Consider the following 27,830-nt stretch of genomic DNA (forward strand, 5'->3'; position numbering starts at 1 on the left):
CTAAACAGCCTAAACACTGACAATAGAGGCCTGAGTGCCCTGAAGTCATGTTTTTTTCCTTTTATGTCCTGTCAATGCAACAGCATTTTCCTAGGCATCTTCTGAAGCTGTTAAAGGATTTGTCATGCAACTCAAACCTGAATTTATATATATTTGTAATTCCTTATGTTATACATCTTCCTCCATTGACAATGACTGGTGGAAATTGGGACCTGCCCTATGGAGCAGAATCAGTCTTGATATTTTTTTAACTTCATGAAAGAACTATTTCCAAACTTCCACTGTGCAGCTTGTTCTGGTCTTAGAGAGTCCTTCCCTTTGCCACTAGCAAGTCTCTTCACCAAGAAAGCACTACATCAATTTGAGTACAGTTCTTTTTGCTGGTTGCCCCTATATCCGCTTCTCCAAAATTACGCCCTCTCAACTAGTGCATAAGCTGTCACCCTGCATTACCCGGTGCCAGGTCTGTGCCAAATCTATGGTAAAACTGTCTAAAAAGAAGCGAAACGTCAGCTGTCTGCTCTAAGATACAACAAATACAGCATCGAGCTAACACATGCAAAAGAATCTCTTCATGAAAAAGCTGTACACGGCAAGTTCAAGATATCTTTGAAGAACTGGCAGCATGAAAACTGTTCCTTTCCACTTTGCATAATCACATAGGTCATGAGTAGCTTTCCTTCTTTCTGCTGAGTCTAGGAACCAGTGTCTACGATACGCAGCGTATGCTGTCAAGGACGTGACAGGGCAGTAAAGCGGAAAACGATATAGAACTGTACTTTGGCATCGAGCAGTAAAAGCATTGGATGTATTTATGTAAGAGGAATGACATGTAGAGCTACTGCAGAACTGAGGAATGCTACAGGATGAGGGAAAGCTTTAGTATCGCTGCACACCGCACTCCCACTCCTCCAAGCCTCAAAACCTTGCAGCAGCTGATGAAGGCAGGGCCAGCTCTTTGCTGCCACTTGGGGCCTTCGGCAACTGCTTGGCTGGACCAGTTGCTGTGGAAGCACTCCATACAGTTCAGATCAGCTAGGCCTGTTCTACACCTTATCAAACAGAAGCAACTGCTGCTTTGACTGTAGTTGGTGGGGATGACACCTCTAAGGTGTACTAAATTTCACTTCAGGCTATTACTGATAATAATTGCCTAAGAGTCACCATATTCACAGCAAGTAATCCTCAAAGCAATGCTTGTGAGGACATCTGTATAAATCAGCAGCACTCGACTGCTCATATTGCTATGAGTTGCCATATGTCTTCATACTGAGGTGGCCCGGAGCTTAACTGACTTCTCAAACTCATTACCAAGGTGCACAGAGTCATCGCAGTCAGTCTCCCACACTGCATCCGTCAGGAACAGCCTACAGCCGTTAGAATGGGGAAGGCAAACAGGAAAACATACTGAAGGACATCCTTAGAGGGAAATACGCTCGGAAACAAAGACATCTCAGGTCACAGTTGCAACTGCAAGCTGAGGTAGACTGTGGGTAGGTAGCTGCAGAGGGGGCCTCAACTGTGCTGCTTCTCAAGCTGGAGACTTGCTGCTGCTCATTCCTGTAACCACAGGTGAGTGCAAGGCACATGCATCTACAACAGAAAACTGCCCAGCTGCAGTTGTACTTTTCAGGCTGAACAGGGCAGGGATAGAACTTACTGTGAAAGTCTTTAAGTGAGCTGGTACAGCAAGGGATATTTCCTTTTACTGTGACACAGGGGAAAATGCTTCAGGTAGAAGCATGAAATAAAACACTGCCCCATTCTGGGGGTGGGAGGTCAACTTGTTCCCAGAATGCCTCATGCTGCTCTAATAATGAATGGAGCAAGAATAAATAAAATTATTTGGCAATAAATTGGTGCTGAGGCATTAAGCCTTAGTTACTGCAGCAAGTTCACAGGGCATGTTAAAATTAAGCAGGAATCTACAGCAAAATGAGTTAAGCCTACAGAAATAACACTCACTGCCCCTCTAAATGGGCATTTGCTGGTACAACAGACAGTGTTTGCACACCCTGCCATACATCAGCTTCCATTTAGAGATGCAAGACCACCTGGCACTGAAGCTGTTACACAGCATGGGCTCGGACTGGTTCCCCCTCTAGTCCTTAATGAGTGGTCTGAAGTAAGCTGGGTACAGGTGTAGGAAGTTTGTTATAGCCAAGATAAATCAGTCTTTCCAAATAGAAGCTACCTCAAGAGTTCTGCAAAAGGCTTTGTGCATTATTATGCTCAATTTAAGAATTAACAGCTTTATTAGCATTCTCAGAAAAGTGCATTTTCCTCTAAGTTTACCCAGCTCCTTGGCTACAGGGTAGACTAGTGGGGTGTAGGTTTTACTAGGCTGTGAATCTGCTCAGAAGGTGATGGCGTAGTCCCAGAGTCAGCTTGTAAGGCTTTGCTGAAATGTGGTGTCCCTACAGAGGCCATTACCCCCGACAGCACCAATAGGCCTTGGAGAGCATCATCTGGGAGTAACCATGCTGGTTCTGCCATTACTACCGAACACTAGAAGTACAATTCCTAGTTGCAAACCCAGTCCCAGAAGGGTGTGGGAGTTTGATCCTTCCCCGATGGCAGACAGCTAAACCATAACTAGATGAAACTCAGTGCAAGTCATGAAGTGCACAGCTCTGCATCACCTGCAGGTACAAGAGGAGGCCAGGCAGATGCCGTATCATACTTTGAGCCTTTGAAGTATCACTTCTCTTGATAAAGTTGTGAAAGTAAAGATAGGCAACTCATTTACCAAGAGACCATAACATCAGTGACTCCCTTCCCCAGCGGTTTATGAGAACTGTCCCTGAAGATGCATTAACCACAAGCTTTCTTTGGCTTTAGTCTACAGGCCAAGAACACCTGCTTAGCTAAATGCAGACCAGCTGTACCAGTAGAAGTGACCTAGTTTGTACATAGCATTTCTCAATCATTTCCTAGTGATGAACAACAGGTGCAGGAGACTTCCTACATGGAATAGCGGTGTGCACAGTAAGTGAATACTATTAGCTGTTTTGTTCATGAATTGTGCTCTACTATTACTGTAGATGTCGATGTTAACTTGAAGTGTTTGATTAGTTCAAGGGTAGGAGCAGTAACAGACATCCTTTCCCACCTGAGATTCTACAAGGTCCTGAGTCAGTTGCTGGCAAGACCATCACTGATTTACAAAACATTATCTGTAGGCTCTTCCTCTATGCAAGTTACAGAAGTCGCAACATGCACCCTCTGAGCTGGGCACAAACCCACCTGATGATTTGAGCGTGCTTTGCAATACTTTTTATTTGCATGCTTTCCTAGCTACACCTCACTGAGTACCTTCAAACAATAACAACAACAAAAAGAATCTGCTCTACCGGCAGCTTTCTAGAAGAGCCCTAAACAAAAACAACAAAAAAAACCCCATCCCACTCAGATGATGTATTTGAAACTAAATGTGCTATCGCAGGAGAGGCGTTTCCCTTTGCACCTCCCACAGAGGTCCTGGCGGTGGGGCCTCTTGGGATCCACGTGGCGCATCTTCACCGGGCAGGTGCACCTCGTCTGCTTGCAGCTCTGGGGGAGAAGGCGGCGGTGGGCGGGCGGGGGCCGCGGCCGGCCCGGGGCGCGGCGCGGCGGGGCGGGGGTCCCTTACCTGGCAGGTGATGTCCTCCACACGGTACGGGTTGTAGGACTTCTGGCAGGTCCGGCAGAACTGCCGAAAATAGACCTGGGGGGGAGGCCGGGGTCAGCGGCGGCGGGCCGGGATGAGCCCAGCCCAGCCCAGCCGAGCCGAGCCTACCTTGTTGGTGCCCTGGACGCACCAGACGTAGGCGCTCTCCCAGCGGATGTTGCAGTCCTTGCAGTGGTAGTAGCCGTACTTCTGCTCCAGGAACTGCCGGGGACAGCCGTTACTCGACGGGCCGGCGCCTCCCGGGCCCCGCTCCGCTCCCCCCCGGCCGCCCCTCACCTGGAAGCGCAGGCGGGTCTTGCCCGCCGCCGGCTCCCGCTTCTGGGGGGCGGCCGGCGGCTCTGCCGGCGCCGCCGCCTCCTCCTGCCGGCTCTCCTCCGGCCCCGCCGCCGCCGGCTCCGGGGCCGCGGGCTGGCGCTGCCCCCGCGGCTCGGCCGGGCGCTGCCCCAGCGGCTCGGCGCCGCCCTCGGGGGGCTTCTCCCAGCTCGCCCGCACGGCGGCCGCCTCCGCCTCCCGCTGCTCCCGCAGCGCGGCCGGCTCCTCCTCGACGGCCGCCACCGCCGCCTCCTCCTCTTGCTGCTGCGGCCGCCGCTCCGGCTCCGGCTCCTCCAGGAAGGCGGTGAGTCTGCGGGACGCCATGGGCGAGTAGACGGCGATGGTGCGGGGGAAGCGCACGGCGCGGGTGCTGGTGGTGGCGGGGCTGCCCTGCTCCTGCTCCCGCTCCGCCTCTCGGGGCCGCGGCCCGGCGGGGGGCCCGGGGCGGCGGCGCAGCAGCGTGCGGGGCCCGAGGGAGCACTGCACCGAGGCGTCCTGCCGCGGGTTGACCTGGACGCCCACCTCCTTGGTGTTGGCCTTGCGGAGCCGCGGCGTCAGGTTGGGGTTGACCTGGGAGAGGATGGCCTTCAGCTGCGCCCGCTGGTAGTTGTCGAAGTACTCGGCGGCCGCCGCCGCCTCCCCGTAGCCCGAGAAGTAGCCGCTGCCCCGCGGCCGCCAGCCGCCCGCCGCCCCCCCCTTGCCCTTGGGCGGCGGGTAGCGGTAGGAGTAGGGGTGGTAGGCGGCGTACAGGTAGCTCTCCATCGCCTCCTCCGCCATCGCGCCGGACCGGGGCAGCCGCCGGGGGGGGCCGGCCTTAAATACCCCCGGCGGGGCGGGACCGGGGCCGCGGCCGGGCTTCCCCCCGCCCCCGCCGGCCCTAGCGGCCCCTTCCCATCCCCGGCTGGCGCAGGGCCCCGGGCAGGGCATCCCCCACCCCCAGCACTGCTCCCCTGGTTAACCAGACAGCGCGGCCCGTAATTAATCACCGGGGTATTAATCAGCGGGGAACACGGGTTTGGTTCAGCTTCGCCATGTATTTGTGGTGAGAACAACGAGCACAATGCTTTTACAGTGGGTGGGAGGCACGGAGATACACGCGCGCAAGGTGGTTTGCCCCTTCGTACAGCGCCGCGTTGGCTTCGCCTCTGCAAAACGCCGGTCTCCTTCCTCATACCCATTCCTGCTGCACTCAGGTGGGCAGGAGCCCCCTTGCCTGAAGACGTACGGTTATTTGCGTCACAGTGATGCTTTTTCCTTTGTTTTTAAAATTTTTTTGTGTAAGTATTTTTGAGGAATTACAGCTGTCACGATAATAAACACACATCACCTTGTACAATGGGAACGGCTGGAGAAACGATGGCGGCCGGGCAGCTCCGCGTGTGCAGCAGCGAGCACGGCCCCAGCCTGGTTGCAAGCACAGCACACATCACGCGTCCCCGGGTGTTGCCTCCTTATCTCGCCTAAAGCGCCGTCTGCGTCGGCTCCATCTGAACGGAGTTGTGCTCCTCTGTGGTCACTGTGCCGTATGAAGTATCGGCCACCTCCTCTTCCTTCAGTTTCTTGTAGGAAATATCTGTGTCTTCCTCTTCACCAAGCGTATCTTGTTTGTAGCTCTCTCTCCCATACATCTTGTATACCAGGACAAAGAGTCCCGCTTCTGCCGACTGAAAAAGCGCGTAAAGCAAGGGAAACATGTACATGCTCCCTATGAGCTCCGGAGGGAAGGTGAGTTTTAGGATGGCGGTGCAGAGCTGGACGTTTTGGCACCCTGTTTCCAAAGACACTGTTCTCCTGCAGTGTGGGGGCATTTTAAAGACTGTGGCTAAGCCGTATCCCAAGGCATACCCCGCTAGAGGCATCAGCACTGCAATGGCGTAGACAGACGCAGGAATATGTGCCAACAGATCTGGGCCCAGCATGGTCCCAGTCAGGATGAACAGGATCACCAGAGTCACCAAGAGGGACCACAGGGAAATCTGGCAACAGATAGAGACATCGATAAACAACACGGGGGTTATTAGTTTAAAAGGATCATCATAGCAGGTAGAGGCTTGATTGATAGAGTCTAAATTGCAAACCGTGGCTGTGCTGCCCTTCCCGGGTTTGCTCCTGGCTCAGGACTTTGGCAGTGTTTGGTCGTATCCCAGGGAAGGAAGGGGCTGAGATTGCCCTCCATCATTTTGCTTTGGGCTGACTTGCTGGGAAGCTAGAGAGCCAGGGCTTGTGCTTCGCTTTTCCTTTTGTAATTAAGCTAATTTGTTTTCATGTTTTAAGGAAGCGTTGCCGTGCCTGCGGGTTGGTTTTGCCAGCCCTGGCTGTAGCGGGAGCGGGGAGAGAGCAGGATGCCGGGGAATGCCCCTGCTCCGGGGCCCGGGCTGCCTCCCAGGGCGCAGCGCCGCGCCGCCCTCCTTCCCGTGCGCTGCGGGGGAACGTGCCCTCGCTTTCCGTCTCTGTCCCACCGTTTTATTTCAAGACTGTAAGTCCTTATATTGCACCTAAATAGCGGCATATGCCTGTGTGAAGCTACCATCGGTTCGGAGGGACCAGAAAGGTTCCTGCCGTCGGACCCCCCCGCCCCATCGCCGTGCCTACCTTCACCAGCAGGTCGGCGGCGCGGGGGTGCCGGTAGCGGATGAGCACCCCCAGGCCGATGGGCAGCAGGGTGCTGCCCAGCGTCAGGCTCACCGCCCCCAGGGGCAGCAGCTGCACCAGGGCCGTGTTGATCCAGTGGCGGCTGTAGACCCAGAGGCAGAGGGGCATCAGGAAGAGGGCCAGCAGCGTGGAGGAGGCCGTCATGATGATGCTGCGCCGGGAAAACCAAAGAGACATCGGATCACCGCCCGGGAAGCCGCAGCCCCCCGCGGGAAGGGGGCTCTGCAGCCGGCTGGGCGCTTCTCACGGCAAGAGCCCCCCTTCCCCGGCCGGGGCGCGGGCGCGCAGGCTTTTCGGGGAGGGGGCAGGAGGCGTGTGTCGGGTCCGTGTAAGACCCGCCCGCCCCGGCAGAGGCAGGAGAGCAGCGCTGGGGGTTTCCAGCCGCCCGGTGCCCGGCCGGCCGGCCCGGCCCCGCCGCCGGTAGGTGCCCGGCAACCCCTCCCCGCCTCCCGGGGCCGCCGCAGCCCCCCGGCCGGCCGGGCGCGAGGGGGAGCGAGCGGGGCGCCTACCTGAGGTTCATGTCCCCGTCGACGAGCACCGACATGAGGTTGGAGAGGTTGCCCCCGGGGCAGCAGCCGCACAGCAGCACAGCCACGGCCGCCACCTCGTCCAGGGCGAAGATGAGGGCGAGGAGGAAGGCGAGCAGCGGCATGGCCACGAACTGCCCCAGCAGCGCCAGCAGCAGCCCCACGGGCCGCCGCAGCTGCTGCCCCAGCTGCCCCAGCTCCACGGCGCAGCCCAGCCCCAGCATGGTCACGCAGAGCGCCAGCCCCACCAGCACGCTCAAGCCCTGGCTGAGGGAGCGGTCCGCGAAAGCCTCGCCGCCCCCGGCCAGCGACCCGCCGTCGGGGCCGCCGTCCCCCGCCGCCGCCGGGGGCTGCGCGGAGCCGGCCATGGGCTGCGCGGCCCCCGGGAGCCGCCGGCTCCCCGCCGAGCCCCGGAGGAGGGAGCGGGCGGCGGGGGCGCGGGGGTCAGTGCGGGGTGCGGCGGCGGCTGGCCCCGGCGGCCCGCGGAGCCCGCATCCCGGCCCGCCTCAGCCCGGCCGGGCGCTGCCGCTGCGCCGCTCTCCGCCGCTGCGCCCCGGCTGTCTGCTGCGGGCGCCGCCCGCGCCTCCCCGGACCCACGCGGGGCCCCCCCGGCGTGGGCGGCGTCTCGCCGCCGCCTCCTCGACGGCGGCCAGCGCCCGGCCCCCAGCGCCGCCCGGCCCCGGCGGAGGGAAGCGCAGGCGGCGGCGGGGGCTCACGGCCGGCCCCCGCCTCCCCGCGGCGGCCCCCGGCAGCCCGCCGCCGGAGCCGGCCCGGCCGCCTGCCTCCTCCCGAGGCCCGGGCAGGGCCCGGCGCGTCCAGCGGAGGAGCTGTGCTGTCGGGGGATTCACTTTGGCCATCGGCGTCGCAACGTCACCCGATGGGGGGGCAGCATCAGCCCCCCCGCTGAGGGATACCCCAGCTCCTTCCCCCTCCAGGCGTATTGCCCGCTGCTGTGAAGGCTGCAGGAGTGGGCGAGGAAGGATGAAAACCTCTTTTAGGAGTTCGGGGGGCACCACTTTCTGCGGGGGGGGGTCCCAGAAGCGCGTAAGAAGAGGCATGCCTTTATAGGGCGGTCAGTGCAGGTGGAGGAAGCAGACAAGCTCACAGGCACACAGGTATTCAAACCAGGGTAAGAAATGGCCGTCACCCAAAAATCACATCCGAGAGTGATTATAGTGGTGTCAGTCATAAAATGGTGCGTAAAACATTTACGTTTTCCCTATTTCATACTTCTCATTTAATAATTGTGTCTCACCCTGTTCCTTCAAAAGCAAAATGCTGTATGGGGTGCCAGGCTGGGCCCACAAGGGCAGGAGCTCCCGAGAGAGGAGGGCAGCCTCCGAGAGCAGGATGGACGCTGGTGACTCTTACTCTGTGTGCTTGGCACCGCTACTGGCCATGTCTCGGGAGCGTAGCCATCTTTTCTTCTTTAACGCAGAGGATTTAGAGGGTTCGCAGCCACTGTTGCTGCTCCTACTGGGAGTAGCTGGCTCAGCAAGGCTGCCCCTTGGCTTCCACCCTGAGCCTGCTGCTCTGCTCCCTGTGGAGTGCCTCGGGTTGCAGCTCAAGGAGCATGCACCCAATTTAAGGACAGAGCCTATGGGAGATGCCCTGACCGGTAGCTTACCTTAAGCTCCATCAGACAGCAAGCTTCTCAAAAATTTATTTGGGTAAAATTTTAGGCTGTGCCAGGATTCGAGTAGAAATTATTGGTGACTCGAGAGAAAAGCAGACTATTTGCTTATTAAACCTTTAATTCTTCCTTGGGGCACAGGCAACACAAGGAGTGCAAGTAGTACCTAGTGACAAAATCCCGGGTACGGCAACTTTGCCAAAATGATGCCAAGTTCAATATTGTTCTGCCTGTGTTTGCTTCCTTGTCATTAGCTTGAGGAGAGCGCCGGGAAGATGAGTCATCAGAGCTCAACAACCAAATAGGATCCAGACTGCTTTAGTTCATTCATGGTTTTGGGCCCTATGTGCTGCTAGGCTAGGGGACCATGGGGTCCGGTTGGCTTTCTGAGCCAACAGTGTCCTCTGGACTTAATTTTCAGGTCTGTGTATGCAGAAAAGTGCTTGCAGTGTATTAATTGTGTTTCTTAAAGTCTTACCGCTGCTGTATCATATCCCATCCTTCGTGTAGTTGATGTTTGGCTTGTCAACATGCACGTCGCTTCCCAACATTCAGGTCACTCGCTTATCATACCCTCCGGGCTTGTAAGTAACGCCCACGCGGGACCACGAAGGGGTCACGGTGGGCCAGCCCCGGCTGGGTCAGTCGTGCAGGGCACAGGGCAGCTCCTTATCGAGCAGGTGTGAGGGGCGCAGGCCAGGCCTCCTGTTTTATCTCTGAGTGCCACTCCCCAGGCTCCCCGCTGGAACAGGGCTGGTCATGGGAAGATATTTTTGCGTCGTAACGTATAACATATCCTATAGGCAGTTACGGGAGGAGTTCGGTAAACCTAGATACAGTGAAGCAGATGCGTCCTGTTTCAGAGCCCACCCGGTCGTTGTAAACTTCAGTTGCAAGGGACGCTGAACTATGGCGTTTCTAACGGGAAAATGTTGTGAATGCATCGTAACAAATCAAGACCTCTTGAGACTTTTCTTAAAATTTATCAGCTGAAATTCAAACTTAACTCTTGGTTTAAACAAGAGCAGTACTGCTGACTTCAGGGAAAGCCAAGTCTGAACCCAGCCGATGTGCTTTGCTAATTGTCCATCCAGCGGGTACCGTCACTGCCGGCGGCACCCCGCGTATTTTCACATCCAGCGTGTAGAGTGAAAAAATGTTGTATGTGCCGCTGAGCGTGGTTCTCGTCTCTTTAACCTGCTGCAGGCTTTCCCGATCTGTCGTTGTCAAAGTACAGTCTGGAGTGATGCTAAGTAGTTCTGCAGCATCTGGCTGCGAGGCAGCCGGCTCACACGTAGTGCACACCACGATGTATCTAAATCAATGGCTAATTCCTTCTCTGTTTTCTTTTGTGGAGGGCAGGAGAACGCATACTGCCTGCCTCACTATTACTGGAAGCAACAGATTGACTATTCGAGTATAAAAAGACTTAGCAAATAAAACTGGTCATATATCATTCTCAAATTATTCCTCGTTAGTCCTTCTGTTGAAAAATGGATGAGAGGATAAGAGATAGTGAGACCAAGAAGAGGGAGGGAAAGGACTCATTGAAATACGAGCTTGTTGTATTTTGTAACTTATAAATAATATTGCCTTGCGTTATTCTTAGGAGGGGTTTGATTTCCATAGGAGAGCACCTGTGCTATAAACCCATTGGGAGTAGCAGGAGTCCTTCAAACACTAGGAATTTTGTTTGCTCTTTTATAACAGGAATTTTTGTGCCTTCCATTTATTTAACTGGAAACAAAGGTGAAAAATGGAGGATAGGCTTGTAAGGAATTTTGACAGTGCTGTAAGAAATGAGGAAAGTGACCTTGCTGCTCACGCAGCTAGTGACTGCTCCAGCACCTTGTGTGGAGATGTTGTTTGAATTACTTGCTTCTCCTGCCAGAGACTAAAAGCATCTGGCATAGCCCAGCGTTATTACAAAATTGCAATGGTTGCATATATGCAGTGAGGTCCCTTCAGCGTCCCCCAAGGGACGTCGCTGTAGGTGTCGTGCGCTGTGCTCAATTTGGGGCGACAAGAGGCGGTTCGGTGTGCGCAGCCATTATGCCTGTCGCTCCACGGTCTGAGAAGCCTCAGGCAAGAAGGGTTGGTTTGCAAATCCCAAACAGATTATGGATGAGGCAGGCACAGGTAAATCATAGTCTTGGACTTCGAAGCCTAAATCCTGACCGCATTGCGCTTCAGGTGCATGCATGCTCTGTTCATGAGCACTATGTAAAAGCAGGACGATGGGGTGGGGTGAGAAAGCCAAGGGCGGGCACCCCCGCTTTTCCCGCTCTTCCCATTTCAGCTGGGTCTCCGTTCAGCTACCCGCTCCTCCTGCCCTGCCTCATTCCGTGCTGTGCCCGGGTCTGCGGGAGGCAGCTGAGCTCAGCTGCTGCCGGATGGCGTCATCCGCCCATAAGTCATGCTTCGCCTCGCTGCATGTCCGTGCCGGCTGATTTGTGGAGCTGTGCCGGGTGTTTGCAGAGGAAGAGAGGCCTCCGGAGGATAGTCCTGAAGGATGGAAAGCTTTCGGTCAGCACCTTTAGGCAGTGGTGCTACTAAAGAGGCTGGGACAAAATACTGCTGTGAAAGTGATGTTCAGGTGAGACCTAGCAGGAGTAGTTTCTGATTTTCATGGGACATACAATCCCTTTGTTTCTACTTTACTTGCTGTGCACCTAGGTTATGGATAGAAATAAAAATGAAATTTAAGACTTAATAGGACAGTAATCATTTGGGGGGAGAAGTCTTTGCTTGCTTTTAATGTTGGATTAAAATAATCCTTAAGGGGTATCACATGATCCCCTACATGCAGTTTAGAGTAAACTTGTGGCAAAACCCATGAAATACATATGCCCATTCTTATTTATAACTTAGATCCAGAGCAGTTATTTTTGTGGCCCACCTTCACTGAGCCAGCGACCAGCAACTATAAGATCTTAGCAGTCATGGCTTTTTTTTTTTTTTTTAATTTTACATTGTTTGGGAGCTGGTTCACTAAACAGGCAAGAAAATACATTTTTTAAATAAGATGCAGCATTGAGATCTGCGCCATTAAGTTGTTCCTAAGAAACCTTCCCAGGCAGACACAGACAGAAACAGCCTTGATGAGGATGTGCTGATTGATCGACGTCGCTCCTGCCCCAAACCGCTTGTGTTTCACACAGAGCGCAGCTGGACCACGTCGGTGGAGAGCAGGCAAATGCTGTGGGTTTCCCGTGAGTTCATTGCTCCCGCAGCAGTGCAGAAGGGCTGGGGCAGACCTGCCTTCCCTGCCTCCCAGGCTTCTCTGCCGCTCTTCAACATGACACCTGGCCCCATCGCAGCCCTGTCACGCCTTGTCCCAGGCTTGCTTTTCTTAAACTCCCCTCGGTCCTGTCCTTAGCACGGCTCCGTGGCTCGATCCTGCTCGGTAAATCTCCACAATAATCAGCATCTTTTATCCCACAGCCAGTGTCCTTGACCAGACCCAAGGTTTGAATTTCAGAGTGGGGAAAATTAGAGACGTGTCCCTTCCTCCCCTCCTTGGTGGGAGCCATCGCTGCGTCCCTGTTGTCTCCTCTACAGGCGGGATCCCACCAAATCATCCTTCCCCTCCCCTTGGCCCAGGTGGCACAGGCATCCAGGCACCCTCCTCTTCCTCCCTCCTCTGCTGCGCTGCGTCTGCCTCTCCTCTTCCCTGCTGCCTTTGTGATTTCTCCATTCGTGGCAGTCCTGTCCCCTTCTCCCTCCAGTTCCTCTTCCAAATGATGCCTGTTTCAGTCCAGCTCTACTCCGGATTTACACCTCCCCTGGGAGCAGTGCTCTGTAACTTATAGCCTCCGAGATTTTGTTAAATTGAAGGTGGTGTGGAAGGGAAACAGCACAAGCCTCATTGCTCGGCTGCGCTGACTCCTTTGTGTCCCTGCTATCTGCTCAGTCTCTCTGAGCGGCTGGGGACGGATCCTTTCACCGAAGCTCTGGGTTAGCAGTCAAGGGCAGAAATTATTACAATAAAACCCTCCTGTTATACTTGGTGTTCCCCCATGTTTATTTTTAAGGTGTCTTAAGACCATTAATCAACAAGTGCATGACAACTCGAGTCGCAATGTTCCAATAATTCATAATTAGAACTGTTTAAGGCTGCGTGATCCGCCTTTTAAAAACGAGATGGAGAGATCTTTTGCCAACCATTCCATTAGGAAAAGGCTTCTGGTCCGTGAAAGGAGATGAAATCAGGGATCATTGAAGAATAATTTTGTAAAATAATTGCTGATGGTCATTTGTTGAGGCAGTTGTACCCCTACAACTCTAAAACAATTGCTAGCAGCAATTTTTTCTTTAAGCAATTAAATGCCTTTATGTGAGATACCTTTACCCAAATTCAAATAAGAAATAATTCCGCCTCAGACGCTGTTCCCTTTTTTTGCCATTTGATCTTTTTCTGGAGTTGGAGTATTATCAGGATTAAGATGAAAAAAGTCATAAGAAAATAAATGACCTGATGACTAATGCATGCCTTGGTCCAGAAGGGCCAGAATTAGCATCCTGTCCAGCCAGGCAGGGACAGGAGGTGAGATGAGGCTGCCTCTGAAGGCACTGGATTCAGTTTTAAAAGTCAACTGGTATTCTGCACTGCAGGTGCAGGTCTCGCTTCGCACGGGCTCTCGCAGGCACGCAGTCGTAGTTGTACTTGAGAGACAGGGGCGTCTTGGATGTTGCAGCCCTGATTTACCTCCCTGTGAGCGCCACGAACAGCCCGTTCCGCATCTGCGGGAGCGGGGGGAAGGTGCGGGGGGACCCTGAGGGCCGTGAGGGGACAGCAGTGTCATTGAGGCCAGAGGGCACCCTAAAAACGGGATGTGCACAACCTGGTAAATGGCGGGGCTGTAGGATGCGTGTGGAGTTGCAGGCCCAGCTCCAGCTGGGTTTATTGGCTTCCATTGCCCATTGAGGCTCCCAGCCCCCTCTTAATTTCCTATACAGAAACCCAGTCAGGGTTAGGGACAAAGATCAAGGGAGGTAATATGGAGGTAGATCACACAAATGTGGTTGTACGCCTTTAAAATCTGTATTTTGGGTTTTGCAAAAAAATGCCAGATCAGAGTAAATGACGCCAAGACTGTATGGTCCCACAGAACAGCTTGTATGTCACAAAATGCAGAAGTAAATTTAATAATACCTACAGCAGCATTTGCTCATTTGCTTTATAGACTATTCATTTTATTGGAACAAAGACACCCCAAAGACAAATTACATCCCTCTCCTGCCAAAGCTTTCTTCATATTAAAAAGGATGTTAATGGTGAGCCCCATGGGAAGGATAAGAGTTAATAGCATCGATATTCTCTCTCCGGTTACGCAAAAAAAATCTTTGCACTCAGTTGTCATTTGTATCGCTGCATCAAAGGTGCCTAGATGTGGACTAAGACTGTTTTGTGTTAGAAACTGTACAAACACAGGATAAAAATGTTTCTTGTCCTGCTGCCAAATTTTTGCAGAATAATAAAAGTATCAGTAACGCTGATCAACAAATAAGCAAGCCCTCCAAAATAGGTGCCCTATTACCTAAATGAAATCTCAAGCTGTCTACAAAGAAATCTCATACACATGGGAAGAAATAAATCTCAAACATAATAGGAATCTCTTAATACTTGTCTTGGATAATATTGTATATTAATCTCATGAAAATAGCCTTGACACGCTGTGTTATAAGAACTTTTAAAACCGTGATAAACTGGGATGTTTTTTAATAACCTAAAGAATCTTCTGAATTTTGAACCTGTGCTATCAGTAGGACATGCCAGAGGTATGTAAGGTATCAGTGCTCAGCGTTTCCAGCCAGGTGTGAGCAGTACTGTGCAGTAACGCCAGGCCCAGAAGGGAAGTCCACCCAAACGAACCCTGCCCAAACCCCTCCAGGCCAGGGAGCCCCGTGCCGGACAGGAGTCAGGGATGGGCAGGGAGATAATGGAGTCGCCACTTCCTATGGAAATACAGAAACTCCTTCTTGCAAAGCAAATTCCTTCAAACTGACACCAAGAAGCCCAAACAAAACCAGGTCCCAAAATGCTAGGTGCTAGGCAAAACCAGCTAGGGAGGGGGTTCTGTCCTTCCCCATTCCCCAAAGAGTTTAGTATCAAGTGCAAAGATACAAGATCATTACATTATAGAATCATAGAATCGATTAGGTTAGAAAAGACCTTTAAGATCACCAAGTCCAACCATTAACCTAGCGTTGCCAAGTCCACCACTGAGCCTTGTTGAACCTCATACAGTTGGCCTCGGCCCATTGATCCAGCCTGTCCAGGTCCCTCTGCAGGGCCTTCCTACCCTCCAGCAGATCGACACTCCTGCCCAACTCGGTGTCATCTGCAAACTTAGTTGGTAGACTTACTGCAAACTTACAAATTTGGTGTTGTCTGCAACTTTACGTCCCCAGTAAGCCCTGGGGAACACCACTTGTGACCAGCTGCCAACTGGATTTTACTCCATTTACCACAACTCTTTGGGCCCGGCCATCCAGCCCGTTTTTTACCCAGCAAAGAGTATACTCGTGCAAGCCTTGAGCAGCCAGTTTCTCCAGGAGAATGCTGTGGGAAACGGTGTTAAAGGCCTTACTAAAGTCCAGGTAGGCAACATCCACAGCCTTCCCCTCATCCACTAAGCGGGTCACCTTGTCATAGGAGATCAGGTTAGTCAAGCAAGGACCTGCCTTTCATAAAACCATGCTGGCTGGGCCTGATCCCCTGGTTGTCCTGTACGTGCCACGTGATGGCACTCAGGATGATCTGCTCCATAACCTTCCCTGGCACCGAGGTCAGACTGACAGGCCTGTAGCTCCCCGGATCCTCCTTCTGGCCTTCTTGTAGATGGGTGTCACATCTGCTAACCTCCAGTCAGCTGGGACCACCCCGGTTAGCCAGGGCTCCTGATAGATGATGGAAAGTGGCTTGGTGAGCGCTTCCACCAGCTCCTTCAGCACCCTTGGGTGGATCCCATCCAGCCCCATAGACTTGTGTGTGTCTATGTGGTGTAGCAGGTCGCTAACCATTTCCCCTTGGATTATGGGGGCTTCATTCTGCTCCCTGTCCCTGTCTTCCAGCTCAGGGGGCTGTACCCCAAAAACAACTGGTCTGACTATTAAAGACTGAGGCAAAGAAGGCATTAAGTACCCCAGCCTTTTCCTCATCCTTTGTCACTATGTTTTCCCCCCTGCATCCAATAAAGGATGGAGATTCTCCTTAGCCCTCCTTCTATTGCTAATGTTTTTATAGAAACATTTTTATTGTCTTTTACAGCAGTAGCCAGATTAATTTTTAGTTGGGCTTTGGCCCTTCTAATTTGCTCCCTGCATAACTATCATGTTTATGTACAGCTGGAGAAGTAATGCACTGAGGTTAATTCATTTGCTTGAGATCACGCTGGAAACAGTGGCAAAGCTGCACACTGGAGACAAGCGCACTGAGCTCCAGCAGGTACCTTACTCCCGAGGAGTAAGCGTGTATCGTGTGATCCCTTCATCACAAAACAAATCTGTCTTTCTACAACTGCTAAACATCCGTAGAATCAATTTTTCATTTGTAGTTTCTTGAAATATTTGAGTGGTATTACTGAGACCCTCCATAGGGCATGCCATAAGCCATGAGCAATCACCTTCATACAGACATATATGAATTCTGCTCCCAGAGATGCTCCACAGTGAGGACGACTTGCTGCTCTCCTCCAGCGAGCAGCAGTAACCAAGCATGGGGATTTCATTGCAAGGACCTCTTCAAACTCTTTGATTCAGCAGCACAGCAAAGACATCCAAGCACTTTTGTCCCTTCAGGTGGAGAGGCTGCCTCGCAGCTCACGGCTGCTCCCTGTCCCCGCAGCGTGCCGGCGCTCACCGTTAACATCCGCGTCCTTTTCTTGTCAAATTCAAGAGATTTTTGGCAGTGATCTCAACCTTTACTAGATAATGAAAGATATTATCTGAGAACTAAGGGGAAGATTTTAGAAAGACCTTAAGTAACCAAAAATTCAATTTTAAGGGCATAACGAACAGTAAGAGCAGTTGGGCAACCAAGGTACTGAGCAAATATACCAAATGCAAATTCTGTTGTTGCTTGTGTGAAAACACAGGTTGCAGCTGAGCTCTTCCCAGTGGATTTCTTGAATCTGATGACCAAATCTGGAAGCCCTGAGGAGCCAGGTTCCGCAGAAAAGACGACCGGCCCATCTTCCCCATTGCAGAGTAGTACTGGCAGCAGTTTGCAGGCGCTGCTGTTGCTCCAGAGCTGAAGCAGTCCCTGTGTGACACAGGCTCCTATCCCCGTAATTTCACAGCCGTGCCGGTGGCAGTGGGAGTTGGTGGGTTGTTGCTATGCTTAGGTTGTTCAGAGGAGCTGCTCTGGAGGTAGGCTGTACTCGAGTGCTCCATTAACTGCAGGTGGACCTGCCATGGAGAGGGGTGTATTTCTTGGGTAATCGATGGCAGCTGTGAGGAGCTCAATACAAGCCTTTTTACATCCCACAGTCCTGAGATGATGCTGTGTGATGCTACATGTTTAGTGGGAAAAACACAGACCAGCGGGAAAATATTTCTCACATCTTAAACGTTTCAGGAGGTTTAAATCCACCTGACACTGAGTAAAAAGTCTAACGGGTATTTCAGAGCCTGTGATATGTATGAAAAAGAAAAAGTCCTAAATCATAAAATCTAGACAGCAAGATTAAAATAGCACAGGTGGCGTTGGAGCAGTCATTGATAAGCTGGGCTGTAGCCTGGCATCTCTAAGAATGAAAGGTGACGTGCAGGAAAGATACGCTGCATTTTATCTCTTCTCTATTGGATAAGAAGTCACATATCTGTACGAGAGGTGGTTTTTATGGCCAGCTGCACGCAGCTCGGTCTTCCCTCAGGCTGGGGCTTTCCTGGCATAAATGCAGCTGTTAGATTCATGCAGGACCTTATGGACAAGTTGGGGTAAGTTCAGGATGATGGGGTGAATTGAAGCTGAACTAGACCGAGCTTTGGAGTGAAAAGCACAGAGAAAGCAAGACCTCCCTCTAGTGTCTGGAGAGTCCTGGGAAGGAAGCGAAGAGAGCAAAAAAAGAAAAGCCAGCCGTACTTATGAGTAAAAAAAGCACAAAAGAAAGACAGTAAAATAGAAGGGCTAAAACCAGAGTGTGTAAATGGGCTATAAATGTTGTCTACCTGTTTGTTTGACTTTTGAAATGAGGTTACTGGTAGAGAGATTTCAGTGATTTGCTGTGGTAATTAATGTTCTTTAATTATCTTCGTAATGAGGAGGATGCAGTGGGTGGGGACACGCTGATAGAAAGAATCTGCTCATGAAAAAAACTTGGGAAACTTGGGAAACTTGGGAGGGGGGGAGGGCAGCACAGAAAAATGGCCTGGGCGAGGAGTGGGCGAGATGGGCTGAGCCAAGGCCCTGTGGAGGGTACATGGTTGGAGCCCCGCAACGAGAACCACTTATTTTTTGTACTGCGGTTCTACCATTGAGGCACCCAGCCCAGGGAAAGGAGCCCTAAGCTCTGACAAGGTGGGAAAATAAGAGTTAGAAATCAGTAGAGCCTACTATGCAGTAGCAAGTCTTCAGCAGTTGGTTGCAAGGTGGTTTTGGAAAAGGAGGTTTCTGTTTCTTCTACTGAGAGTGGGCCATTGGGCAGGAAGGCTGGCACTGGCGGCTGGAGGGGTGCAAGTGCCTGCCGAGGGCTGTATTTCATGGCAAATTTTCATGTGGAGATAAATCGTAAGGGTGAGAAGCCCACCAGATATCGATTAAATCCCTGTATTCTGCTCAGGAGAGTAGCCTGAATTTGCCAGCCCTTAGGAGAGCCTTGTGTTATCAAAAGCTGCTTTACTGCTGAAGGAGAGGGGTGAGCGGGGCTTGGGTTCTTTACCAGACCCATGCCTTTAAGCAAGTCCCTTTTAATATTCCCACAGTATGGTTGTGTACCTGGGCAATACCAGTCACTCTCAGTGCAGCTGAGCCTGTATGAATGGCAGCATAAATGCAGTAACGAAATCTTTCTTGATTTTTTTTTTAAAAGGAAAATAAAAGTCCCTTGACTCTGACATTTACAATAGACATTATCTGCTCTCTGACATTTGGGCTCATAAACCGAGGTCGACCAAATTTCTGTTCTTAACTTATCCCACTGTCACAGACAAGATATGAACTGACTGGCCGACCCTTTCTCTAAAGAGCAGCGCGCCTGCCCCTTGCTCCCGGCATGCAGGTTATGAAGACTGGTACTTATTCCAGTGATGACAAACTGAGCCACAAGGAAATAAATGAGGGGTCTGTGGAAGCGTATGGCAGAGCAGGGAACTGACTGAGGGTCTCCCATAGCCCAGTATTGCCCCATAATGATTTTCTTTTTGGTTTTTTTTTTGATCCCACAGATATTCAGGAGAGCTGCACGCACTGAATCAACAGCTCTGCACCAGCAAGCTGGGAGGAGCGGTGCATCACGTTAGCAACGGCTGCTCTGGCTATGCAGCTGCACCCTCAGCGAGGAGTTTCGGGGTACCGGCTGAGACCGTGCTGCCTGTGCTGCCTGCGCGGGCAGGGGCGTTGTGTGGCTCAGCAGCTGCCCGTTCCTGCCAGCAAGGCTGGGCATGGACAGAGGGGGCTGCTCCGGGCTGCTTTCCTGAGGCTGAGTGACGGTAGTGACGCCACATTGCTGTCACCGACATCCAGGCACGGCTTCAAAAGGACAAGAATCAGGACGAGGTTTTCATCACGCCTTTGCAGATGGGTCAGTTGAAGCAGCATCGACAGTGGTTTTATGTGTCTACATTAGGCCCGTGGGGACTGGATGAACAGACGCAATATAGCCTTGCTCTGGGCTCAGCGGTTGGGTGAGTAACTGTAGGGGCAAATGGACGACTGTAGAGCTGAGAAATTCGAGGTTAAGAGAGGAGCCGAGGCAGAGCGTGAAGAGCAGAGGGTTTGCCCGATCCCCCCCACTCCCTTTCTTTGAGAGCAGACTTAAAATGGCAGCATGTGCTTCAATAAAATTTCATATCTAAAGGAGGAGAGTGACGAAGATTTGGCACAAGATACTCCTGTCCTGCTGATCTTCATTAAGACAAACAGCTCTGCTTGAAGAAGAATTACGTAGTGCTCCTTTAACTCGGCAGGTACCAGGCTGAGTCAGCCGGCCGCGCAGCTGGCCTTGCCCTCAGCCCGGAACAGGACGCAAACCAAGCTCCCTGTAATCCAGAGCGTGGTCCAGCAGCGCTTTCTCCCACCAGCATTTTGGCACCCGTCTGAAGCACAGCGAGAGCAGCAGCAGCAGCAGCAGTGAAATGCTAGGGCAGTATTAACCCTGCTGAGCGGAAGGGCAGTGAATAAGGATCAGTCAGATAACTAAGCTTTTGTAATGGGATCTACAGATTTGTTTGCTGAACATCTGAAGGGGAAGAAAGACGGCCTTGAGACAAATATGGGCGACTGCTAGGACTGAGTGCAAGTGCAGCGGTGGTGGGGTTGGTTAGAGCAGGGGGCACCTGGTCCAGCCCAGCAGCCTGTCTGTCCGTGGCCAAGGTGGGGTGCCTGGGAAGAGCGGGAGGCCGGGGAAAGCCCGGCGTGCCCGGCCCCCTGGCCACACTCCCACCGCCAGCACATCCCAACCCAGACATTTCTTGTTCACCTGTGTGGCTTTAAGCAGCTGAGGCCATGCGGAGGCCCAAGTCAAGTCACTGCTGACCTCCTCCCGTATTAACAGGGGCTTTTTTTTTTTCTTGGGCAGGACAGAGGCAGGCAGCGACACAGAACACGAGTGTCCTTATTCATCTTCCTGTTACTATAGAGTGAGTTTTCATACAAAGAAAACCCAAATCCTAACATGGGCCACTTTAATGTTTTTGAAGACATGAGCTGTCCTTCTTACAGAAAGAAACTAGTTGAATTGCTCTATGAATGCTCCTTCCTTGAACACAAAAAAGCAAACTTCTGTAGAAACCACCAGAAAAGTATACTACTTGACTAATTGCACCAAATACTTTTAGCAAGGAAATAGCTATGTCAGACCAAGCAATGCCGGTGTCTTCAGAAATGAGCTATCGTTCACACGAGAACCGATTCCATTCATTTCAGTTTTATCAATGGACATAGCTGTAAAAAAGCTTGAAAAATGTATTGTGCCAAGGATCTCCCAAATTGACGTTGAAGTGGAGCTGGCCAGGGTGGCAGGCGTTCACCTGGGTCTTCTCACAGCCGTGTTGCTGGGGGAACGTGGAGGGAGCTGGTGCCGGGCTTCTTGAGACCGGGTGCTGGGTGAGGGCAGGAGCTTGTCTGGCAACGGACCAAGGTGCTCGTACCAGCAAGGTTTTTAAACAGCAGGTTTGTGAAAAGTTGCAATTTTGGCTACAGTCTCAAGAAAATAATGGCAAAGAAAATGGAAAAGAACAATAGAATTTATAATTTGTATTCTGCGTGTTGTGCAGGATGACGGAAAGTTGAGTAGCACTGGTGGTGGACCACACAGTCACCTTCACAGTAAGGCATATAGCGCTCATCCCTAATATGCTTATTTTCTGGATCTCACTTGCTGTAGCTGACAACAGGAGTAAGCTTTCAGGGATAATTTAAGAGCGGCAAGGAGGGCTGAACAGACCGGGAAGGAAGGCATCACAAGCCCTTCTCTTTTCAGCTTTATCTTTGGAAGATATTAAAAGCATTTTCCAAAAGTACATGGAGTTACATATGATTACCTACGTTTATGTTGATGAGAGGAGCTCAGCTTACAACGGCAGAAGTGTCTTCCGTTTAGTCTTAGTCTTCTGAAAGATACGGTCCAGTTTTGTAAGAAAGAGTGCCACCTGACACAGGGAATCTCAGTCTTCCCAGCCTCCAAAGCTTCCCCCCCCCCCCCCCCCATAATTCACCATTTGTAATAGATGTGGATGATGCAGCAAGTTGAAAAAATCACTTTGCTGGTAAGGAATCATTTTAGCTACCTGTTCCGTTAAATCCTGCTGAAGATCTGCAAATCAGTTTAATCACTACAGTTATGTTTTGTGTCCTCTAGGTGCTTAATGCAGTTGCAAGGGTTTATCATTTGGTGTGAAGAGGACAGGGACACACAGTAGCCCTGTATGAGATACCAAGGCTGGAAACACCATTGTAGAACAGTCCTGGGGAAAGTGAGTCTGGTGGAATCCGCTCCTTTCAGTTCTCGACTCTTCGAGCAGAGAGCATCTTCGTTACTGTGGAGCTGTGTAAAACATGGATGCTCCAGCGGGCGCCCGAATCCCAGCCTCATCTTCCTGAAACAAGACTGCTGCAGAGAGACTGCCTGGAGGTGCCAGCCTCGTACTACCGAAGGGCCAACACGCAAGTCAAGAGCAGGTGGGGGTTTTGTTTTGTGGTTTTTTTAAATGAAAGCAACAGCACATCACACACATTTTACTTAAAAAGTTAAAAACTAGAAAAAACCCACACCCTCAAGTTTACTCCTGTTCTTACAGATCAAGAGAGGGAGAACTAAAGACACATTGCTGTCATATTAATTGCCCACATCTGTTTTTCTGAGCAATATTTCTATTAAAAGATTAGCTTTAAATGATGGAAACTGCATGCTCTGCAGCCACCCCAAGCCTGGAGCAGCATAAGCAGCTTCAGCCTTCTGCCTCCTTACACGCTCATCGCCTATTTTTCTTCCCCATTGCCATCAGACTCCTAGAGGGTAAGACACTATCGAAGAAAACATGAGCTAGCACCTCTATACCAAACACCAAAGGAGCTGTCATCCTTCGCTCCAAAGAAGGGAACTGTAGAAACGGTATTTTCTATCTTGAGTCTTGCAATACAATGCTGCTAAATATAAACAATAGTTCAATATAGAAGAGTTTGTCACAGAAACCTACTGAGAGAGAGGCGGGAAAGGCTATTAATTGCCTGTCATTTTGACACTACTCTCTTTTCCTGAAGGGTGTGAGGCCAATAGCGCTTGACTGCTGACCTGAAAAGCCCTGAGGGAAGGGGGAGTGGATTGCATTTTAGAAGCGGTAGGTGTGAAGCCAGCTGTACATAAGCAGGTCGGCTAACTAGGGGAAACATTTTAATCTACTGGCTTAATTACAAGATAGGGGCCTACGCTGGGATAAACAATTAATAGCGAGCTTCATGGGTTAAAGTTTGTTAAACAGATTTAATATTTAGTGGCCACCAAATAGAAGTAAACCTAGCTTAACTTTATTAGTACCAAGATAAGAAAAAGATGGCATTCGCATTAGTACTGTATACATTGCTTTGTAGCAAAATGCAGATTACAGAAAGTTACCGAGTTCAACACTTCTTGCTTGTATGTGAGCGAAAAGATAGAGGCGTTCATTTGAGAGCTACGCAAAATGTGTACTTAACAATTCCAAGAAGGCTTACTAGGTACACTTTTACATTGCTCAATTTTCTGCATAAGTTCCGGAATTTTCAAAATGAAAACTTTGTTCCATGTGGTGAGGTGAGCATGAATCCTGTAAAAACAGAAAGGCAGCTTGTGCACTTCGAATTGCACAACCAAATCACCCTGGATGAAAACTCAGAGTACGGCTTTTCACGTACATCTGAATTACGCCTTGTCCTTCCAGAGCAGAGGCGCGCCACCGGTCTACCTCAGTCTGTGAATGAAAGCACAGGTTTCACCCAACTCCAGCGTCGTACTCTGTTCATGAATGACGGGGGCAGAAGCTGATGTTGGTAAATTCTGGAAAAGTGAATACAGCCCTTGAAAAACAACCCAACCAACCAAAAAAGCCCTGAAACACCACCCTCAATTTCTAAAAGCTTTTAAAAACAAGTTGTTATAAAAATAATGATCCAGAAAGTATTTTGTGGTAAGAATATTTTATATATTTTTTGTACACTTTTAACACTTACAAAAACATTCAAACACAAAAAAAATTAAATAACTTTGGAAGCAGAACAAGTCCTTCTGCCTACACACATACAATAATTCCGAGCTGTTGGCACAAAAAGTAATCCACATTCATAAAACCCTTACTACTATATCAAACATAAGTTAAGTAAATCATAGGCACTAGTTTATCAAATCCATATTTCCACACTTCTGCAGTAAATCTCTGAACACAAAGCCCCATGATTTCCTGATATCAATAAAGTGGTAATGCACAAAGGCTTTCTAGTAAACAGACGCTCTGTCTTTTCAGGAAGTTGTTTGCTGTATTTCAGGGGGAGAACAGCAGAGAGAAGAATCCTTATAAACCTCAGGCTGAACTTACTCAAGTGATGAATTACTTAACTTAAGGGAAGGTACACAACAGTTTGATGCAGCCATGGTAAAACTCCCAATATCGTCATCTAAACTGACTTGCAAAATTTAAAAGTCAATCTTAAGTGTTTGATAAAATCCACCAATTAAAATTCACCTTTTTTCAGTGAAGACTGCAGCATTGCTTTGTAAAATGCTGAAATGTTAAAACTCGGGCTTTAGTGCGAATATGCGCATTTGATGTAGTCCTCTCTTCTGCTTAATAGCGACGCGAGATACTAACTGACGTCCGTTATCTGTGCCAGCGAATGACACAAGGCCAGATTAGTGGTATGTACTGGTCTACTGGTGCAAGGTAGTTTCTTGACCCCTGTTGAAATCTTACTGAATTACAGTATATTTGATACCCTGACTTCAGTCTCAGCACAGATCTTGGTCTGGAGTGTGAAGTCATTCATCAACCCAAAGCTTGTTTGAGTAGTCAGAGCTGCAAATTAGTCTCCACTCCTTCCTATGTGGCTTCTTCCAAGTCAAGTAGTATTGCATGGCTTTTCATCCAGGAATATGTTGATGCTGGCCTAAAATTCAAGGGCTGGAATTTCAGGGTTAGTTATCCTCTTAGTGGTGGGAGTCACAATACACCAGCAGTTCCAAACTCAGATACTAATGGGGTTGAAGGCTACCTACCGTCCAATCCAACTTGTAGTGTTCGTCAGTCATTGCACAAAGGAGATACCATTCACATTCTCTTACTTCATCGACTGTACATCCAAAATACTGAAAAAGCTTCAAACAAAATCCCTTCCATTTAACTAGTCCCACCCAATACAACTTCAGTTACAAATGTTTGCATGATGTCTTCCAAAACAGAAAACAACGGTTCAAATGCTAATTATATGAATGAGTTGTTCTGAGCAAAATGTGTTAGAATAAGTCAGAGCCACCAGAGGAATTTAATAGCTTGTAAACAGACATAGCAGGTTTCATACTCTGTTACCAGTAATGTAAGATACACATATGTAAGGCAAAGTACATATTTAAACACACTTACATGGGCAATATCTTCTGTAAAAATATTTACAATTTAAAATAAACCAATTTAAGAAATGGATGAAAGTAAAAAAATAGGATACAGAAAACTCCCTCATACCATGGAACATCACCTAAATGAATATCATTTGGCATCAAGAGTCAACTCATTACCTTAAAATTTGTATGTTACAAGTGCATAGTTGTGTTTCCTTCTCCTTAACTATCAGCATTTACAGCTGCTCCAGACTGCAAGCATAGTGGTATGGTATTAGAACAAATTAATATTACAACTTGCTCTTTCCTTTTTAAGGAAACCTGCTATAAAAAAAGTTTTTCCCCAATAGCGAGCCATGTGATAAAAATGTGGCTACAATAGCAAAGGCCATCTTTCCTGAGCCAGGAACTTTAAGGTTAGAAAGATTGTACAACTGATACTAAGCCCTTTTGGCAATCAAACATAGAAGAGCATGTAAAGCTGATACATCAACATAGGAAAGATGCAATCTATACTATTGCATTTGTGTGTGTCTGCTACATTTAAACCTTTAATGTTAATAAAAGCCATGGCTACTACTTACTGTCCTGCCTAATCCCCCAGAGTAACTTGTGATTCTTTCTGAAGGATGTACGTACCACTTTCCCCAGTGAGAATCTCATGCATGTGTTAAAAGCAATGTTTCACTAGCACTGTAGCAGTCTGCAATCAGAATATTAGCTCTGATGAACGTAGTCTTTTTTCAATAGTACATATTCACCAATCTTTCTGCTGAATTAAAACAGGCTGAAAATGAAGTTTTGGACAATGTAAGTTGACTGTTATACTTGCTGTTTTTCAAGATGGGCATTTCTTTGGCATTCGTTAGGTTTTTGCCCAGACATTGGCCACTGTCATAAATGCTCATATTGATACATTTTAGCAAGCAAGAAAAAAAAAAAACCCAGAACTGATAGCAATTTAATGTAGAAGTGATTGTATGATCACCAAACATCTGATGTTAGATGTCATTAAAGTGCTGCTTTATAATCTCTGCCAGTTTGTGCTAATTAGAGACAGAGAAGTCTGGAATTTCTACAAATCCCAAAAGTCACATCTGAACAGTTTGTATAATCAAGCTGTCGTTTAGCCTGGTGAGGAAGCATCCATGAGCACTGGAACTTTGCATTAAGCTTTGCAGTTCAGTAGCAGCCGTCTTTCCAACTCTCGTCTTTCACGTTGCCATAGGTTTTGGGAGTGGGTAATGATCTAAAATAAAATGAGATATTTTTCAGTTTCATACATAACTGCTGAAATCTCCACCTACAATACATAAGAATTTAAACATTTTATAAATAACTGAAATATACACTTCAGTCATTTACTTCTCTGCAATATAGTTTACTTAAGATAAACCCCAAGTATTTTCAGTTTCAGGTTCTATGTGTTGCATCTTGGCAACCACCATGTCAGAAAAACATCTGCATAAATAGACAGAAGACTTTTTGGTATTGTACTCTGTGAGAATACAAGCTTAATCTGCTGCCATCTAAAAATAAGCCGCTTTTTTTCAGTGAGGTATAAACAGGGAAATCCTTGTTTACAGTATTACATTTTGTTTACATCAAAATCTTGACATTCATAGATACTTCATTATTGCATTGTGTACAGATACTGCATTATGTACGTAAACTTTCAAAAAAATAGCTGTATAAGTTTAATAAGTGAAACACTTTTCTGTAAGACAAGTTGTGATTTGGACAACCACACTTTACTACTATTAAGAACTTCCTGTCAAAAACAACTGCTTTTTATTGCACAAAGTTTCATACTGCCGACAGTGCAGACTCAGCGCAAACTGTGACAGTCACTTGTCGTTCCCCTGCCCAGCACTCACTGCAGAACAGAACTCCTCCACTTCGCTACTTACTGCTGTTTCATCTTTTCTACGATACTGAAGGCCAACTGTTCATCCTTTCTGTTTAACAGGATTCTTAATATTCCCCGTGGATGACTGCTTCTCTACATCAGCTGGCTTTCACTCGACACCCTCAGTGAAAATCCACATTAGCGTGGCATTAAGAGCACGTATTCTAAATTATGCATCGCTTCCTTCCGATTCTCCTGAAGACAAACTGTCCACGTAGCCTTTCCAGTTACTATTTAGTCTCTCTTGTGGTTGTTTTCCAAAGCACCCTGACATTAAGCAACTTCTACAGCCGGGTGCTAGCACAGAGGTTACGTCTGAGCTGAAAATTCTGGTTTGACCTGTGGGTGAACTGCATTTATTTTTACATTAAATTTAGCAAATGCTATGGATGCCTCCTCTGTCCTCACGTGTCTTCCTTCCTGAAGTTTCTAGCTGCCCAAGGAGAGAAACTGTTCTCACCGTGGTACCACTGCTTGACATATGGATTACAAAAGGAACTGCAATAGTTCTGACTTCAGAACATCACTCGGTGGTACAAATGAATTTTCACTTGGCAGCTGCATTTTGATGACTTTTTACCACATGCAGACAAATTCTTACTGCCTTCTCAGCCCAGACTAAGACACTTTATTTACTTAGTTCAGTATCTTCTGTTATTCATTTCACTTGCACTCCTCCACCTTTGCTCTCTAATTCAAGAACCTTTTTCTCTCTGTTTTGCTTTAAATCTGTTTTGGAAAAACAGTCAAATACTTCATGGGGAGGTCTCCATTTCCATTCTAAATACCTTGAGACCAAAATAAGAATTGCAGCACAAATACACCACGTACAAAATTCACTACAAAAACTTCAAACTAAGACTGCCTGTCACATACTCAC

At 49.2% G+C, this 27,830-nt stretch overlaps 3 protein-coding genes and 1 long non-coding RNA gene across 17 annotated transcripts in view; 1 reads left to right on the plus strand and 3 right to left on the minus strand.

The window, feature by feature from the left end:
• ZAR1 (zygote arrest 1) overlaps positions 1 to 5,160 on the minus strand; it is a gene marked incomplete at its 5' end in the record, with an annotated part of 24,016 nt that extends 18,856 nt beyond the window's left edge. For 3 of the 10 annotated variants that reach the window (XM_082315346.1, XM_082315352.1, XM_082315350.1), the window contains 2 exons: positions 3,632 to 3,706; positions 3,801 to 4,854. In XM_082315346.1, the coding sequence (XP_082171472.1) occupies positions 3,632 to 3,706; positions 3,801 to 4,759 (1,034 nt within the window). Of the gene's footprint in view, positions 1 to 54; positions 3,553 to 3,631; positions 3,707 to 3,778 lie in introns of those variants that run through there. The other 7 variants (XM_082315348.1, XM_082315351.1, XM_082315349.1 and 4 more) reach the window with 6 other exon arrangements.
• Positions 4,205 to 27,824, plus strand: LOC309592208. The gene is made up of 5 exons (XR_014228523.1): positions 4,205 to 4,286; positions 19,184 to 19,642; positions 21,817 to 22,136; positions 22,719 to 22,795; positions 27,011 to 27,824. It is a non-coding gene; the product is annotated as an uncharacterized lncRNA (long non-coding RNA).
• SLC10A4 (solute carrier family 10 member 4) lies at positions 5,197 to 7,544 on the minus strand. The gene is made up of 3 exons (XM_082315358.1): positions 7,144 to 7,544; positions 6,575 to 6,785; positions 5,197 to 5,958 (listed from the first exon to the last, which is right to left on the minus strand). The coding sequence occupies exons 1-3, from the start codon at positions 7,527 to 7,529 to the stop codon at positions 5,443 to 5,445; spliced, it is 1,113 nt and encodes a 370-aa protein (XP_082171484.1). The 5' UTR covers positions 7,530 to 7,544; the 3' UTR covers positions 5,197 to 5,442.
• SLAIN2 (SLAIN motif family member 2) overlaps positions 23,068 to 27,830 on the minus strand; it is a 38,838-nt gene continuing 34,075 nt past the window's right edge. The window contains exons 9-11 of one of the 5 annotated variants that reach the window (XR_014228521.1): positions 24,173 to 26,290; positions 23,349 to 23,490; positions 23,068 to 23,260 (exon numbers count right to left, since the gene is read on the minus strand). Coding sequence is in view for 3 of the 5 variants with exons in the window: in XM_082315342.1 (XP_082171468.1) it covers positions 26,224 to 26,290 (67 nt within the window). In the remaining 2 variants the exon portion in view is untranslated. The other 4 variants (XR_014228522.1, XM_082315342.1, XM_082315343.1 and 1 more) reach the window with 4 other exon arrangements.

The sequence above is a fragment of the Platalea leucorodia genome (genome assembly GCF_965183815.1).
Source record: "Platalea leucorodia genome assembly, chromosome: 6".
Classification (NCBI taxonomy): domain Eukaryota; kingdom Metazoa; phylum Chordata; class Aves; order Pelecaniformes; family Threskiornithidae; genus Platalea; species Platalea leucorodia.

Bases quoted from the DNA above. Each gene is read 5' to 3' on its own strand.
- SLC10A4 (XM_082315358.1), bottom strand. From the start codon at position 7,529: ATGGCCGGCTCCGCGCAGCCCCCGGCGGCGGCGGGGGACGGCGGCCCC. The intron at 6,786-7,143 runs GTAGGCGCCCCG...TTCCCGGCGCAG, and splicing joins GACGGGGACATGAACCTCAG to CATCATCATGACGGCCTCCT. The intron at 5,959-6,574 runs GTAGGCACGGCG...ATCTGTTGCCAG, and splicing joins CCGCCGACCTGCTGGTGAAG to ATTTCCCTGTGGTCCCTCTT.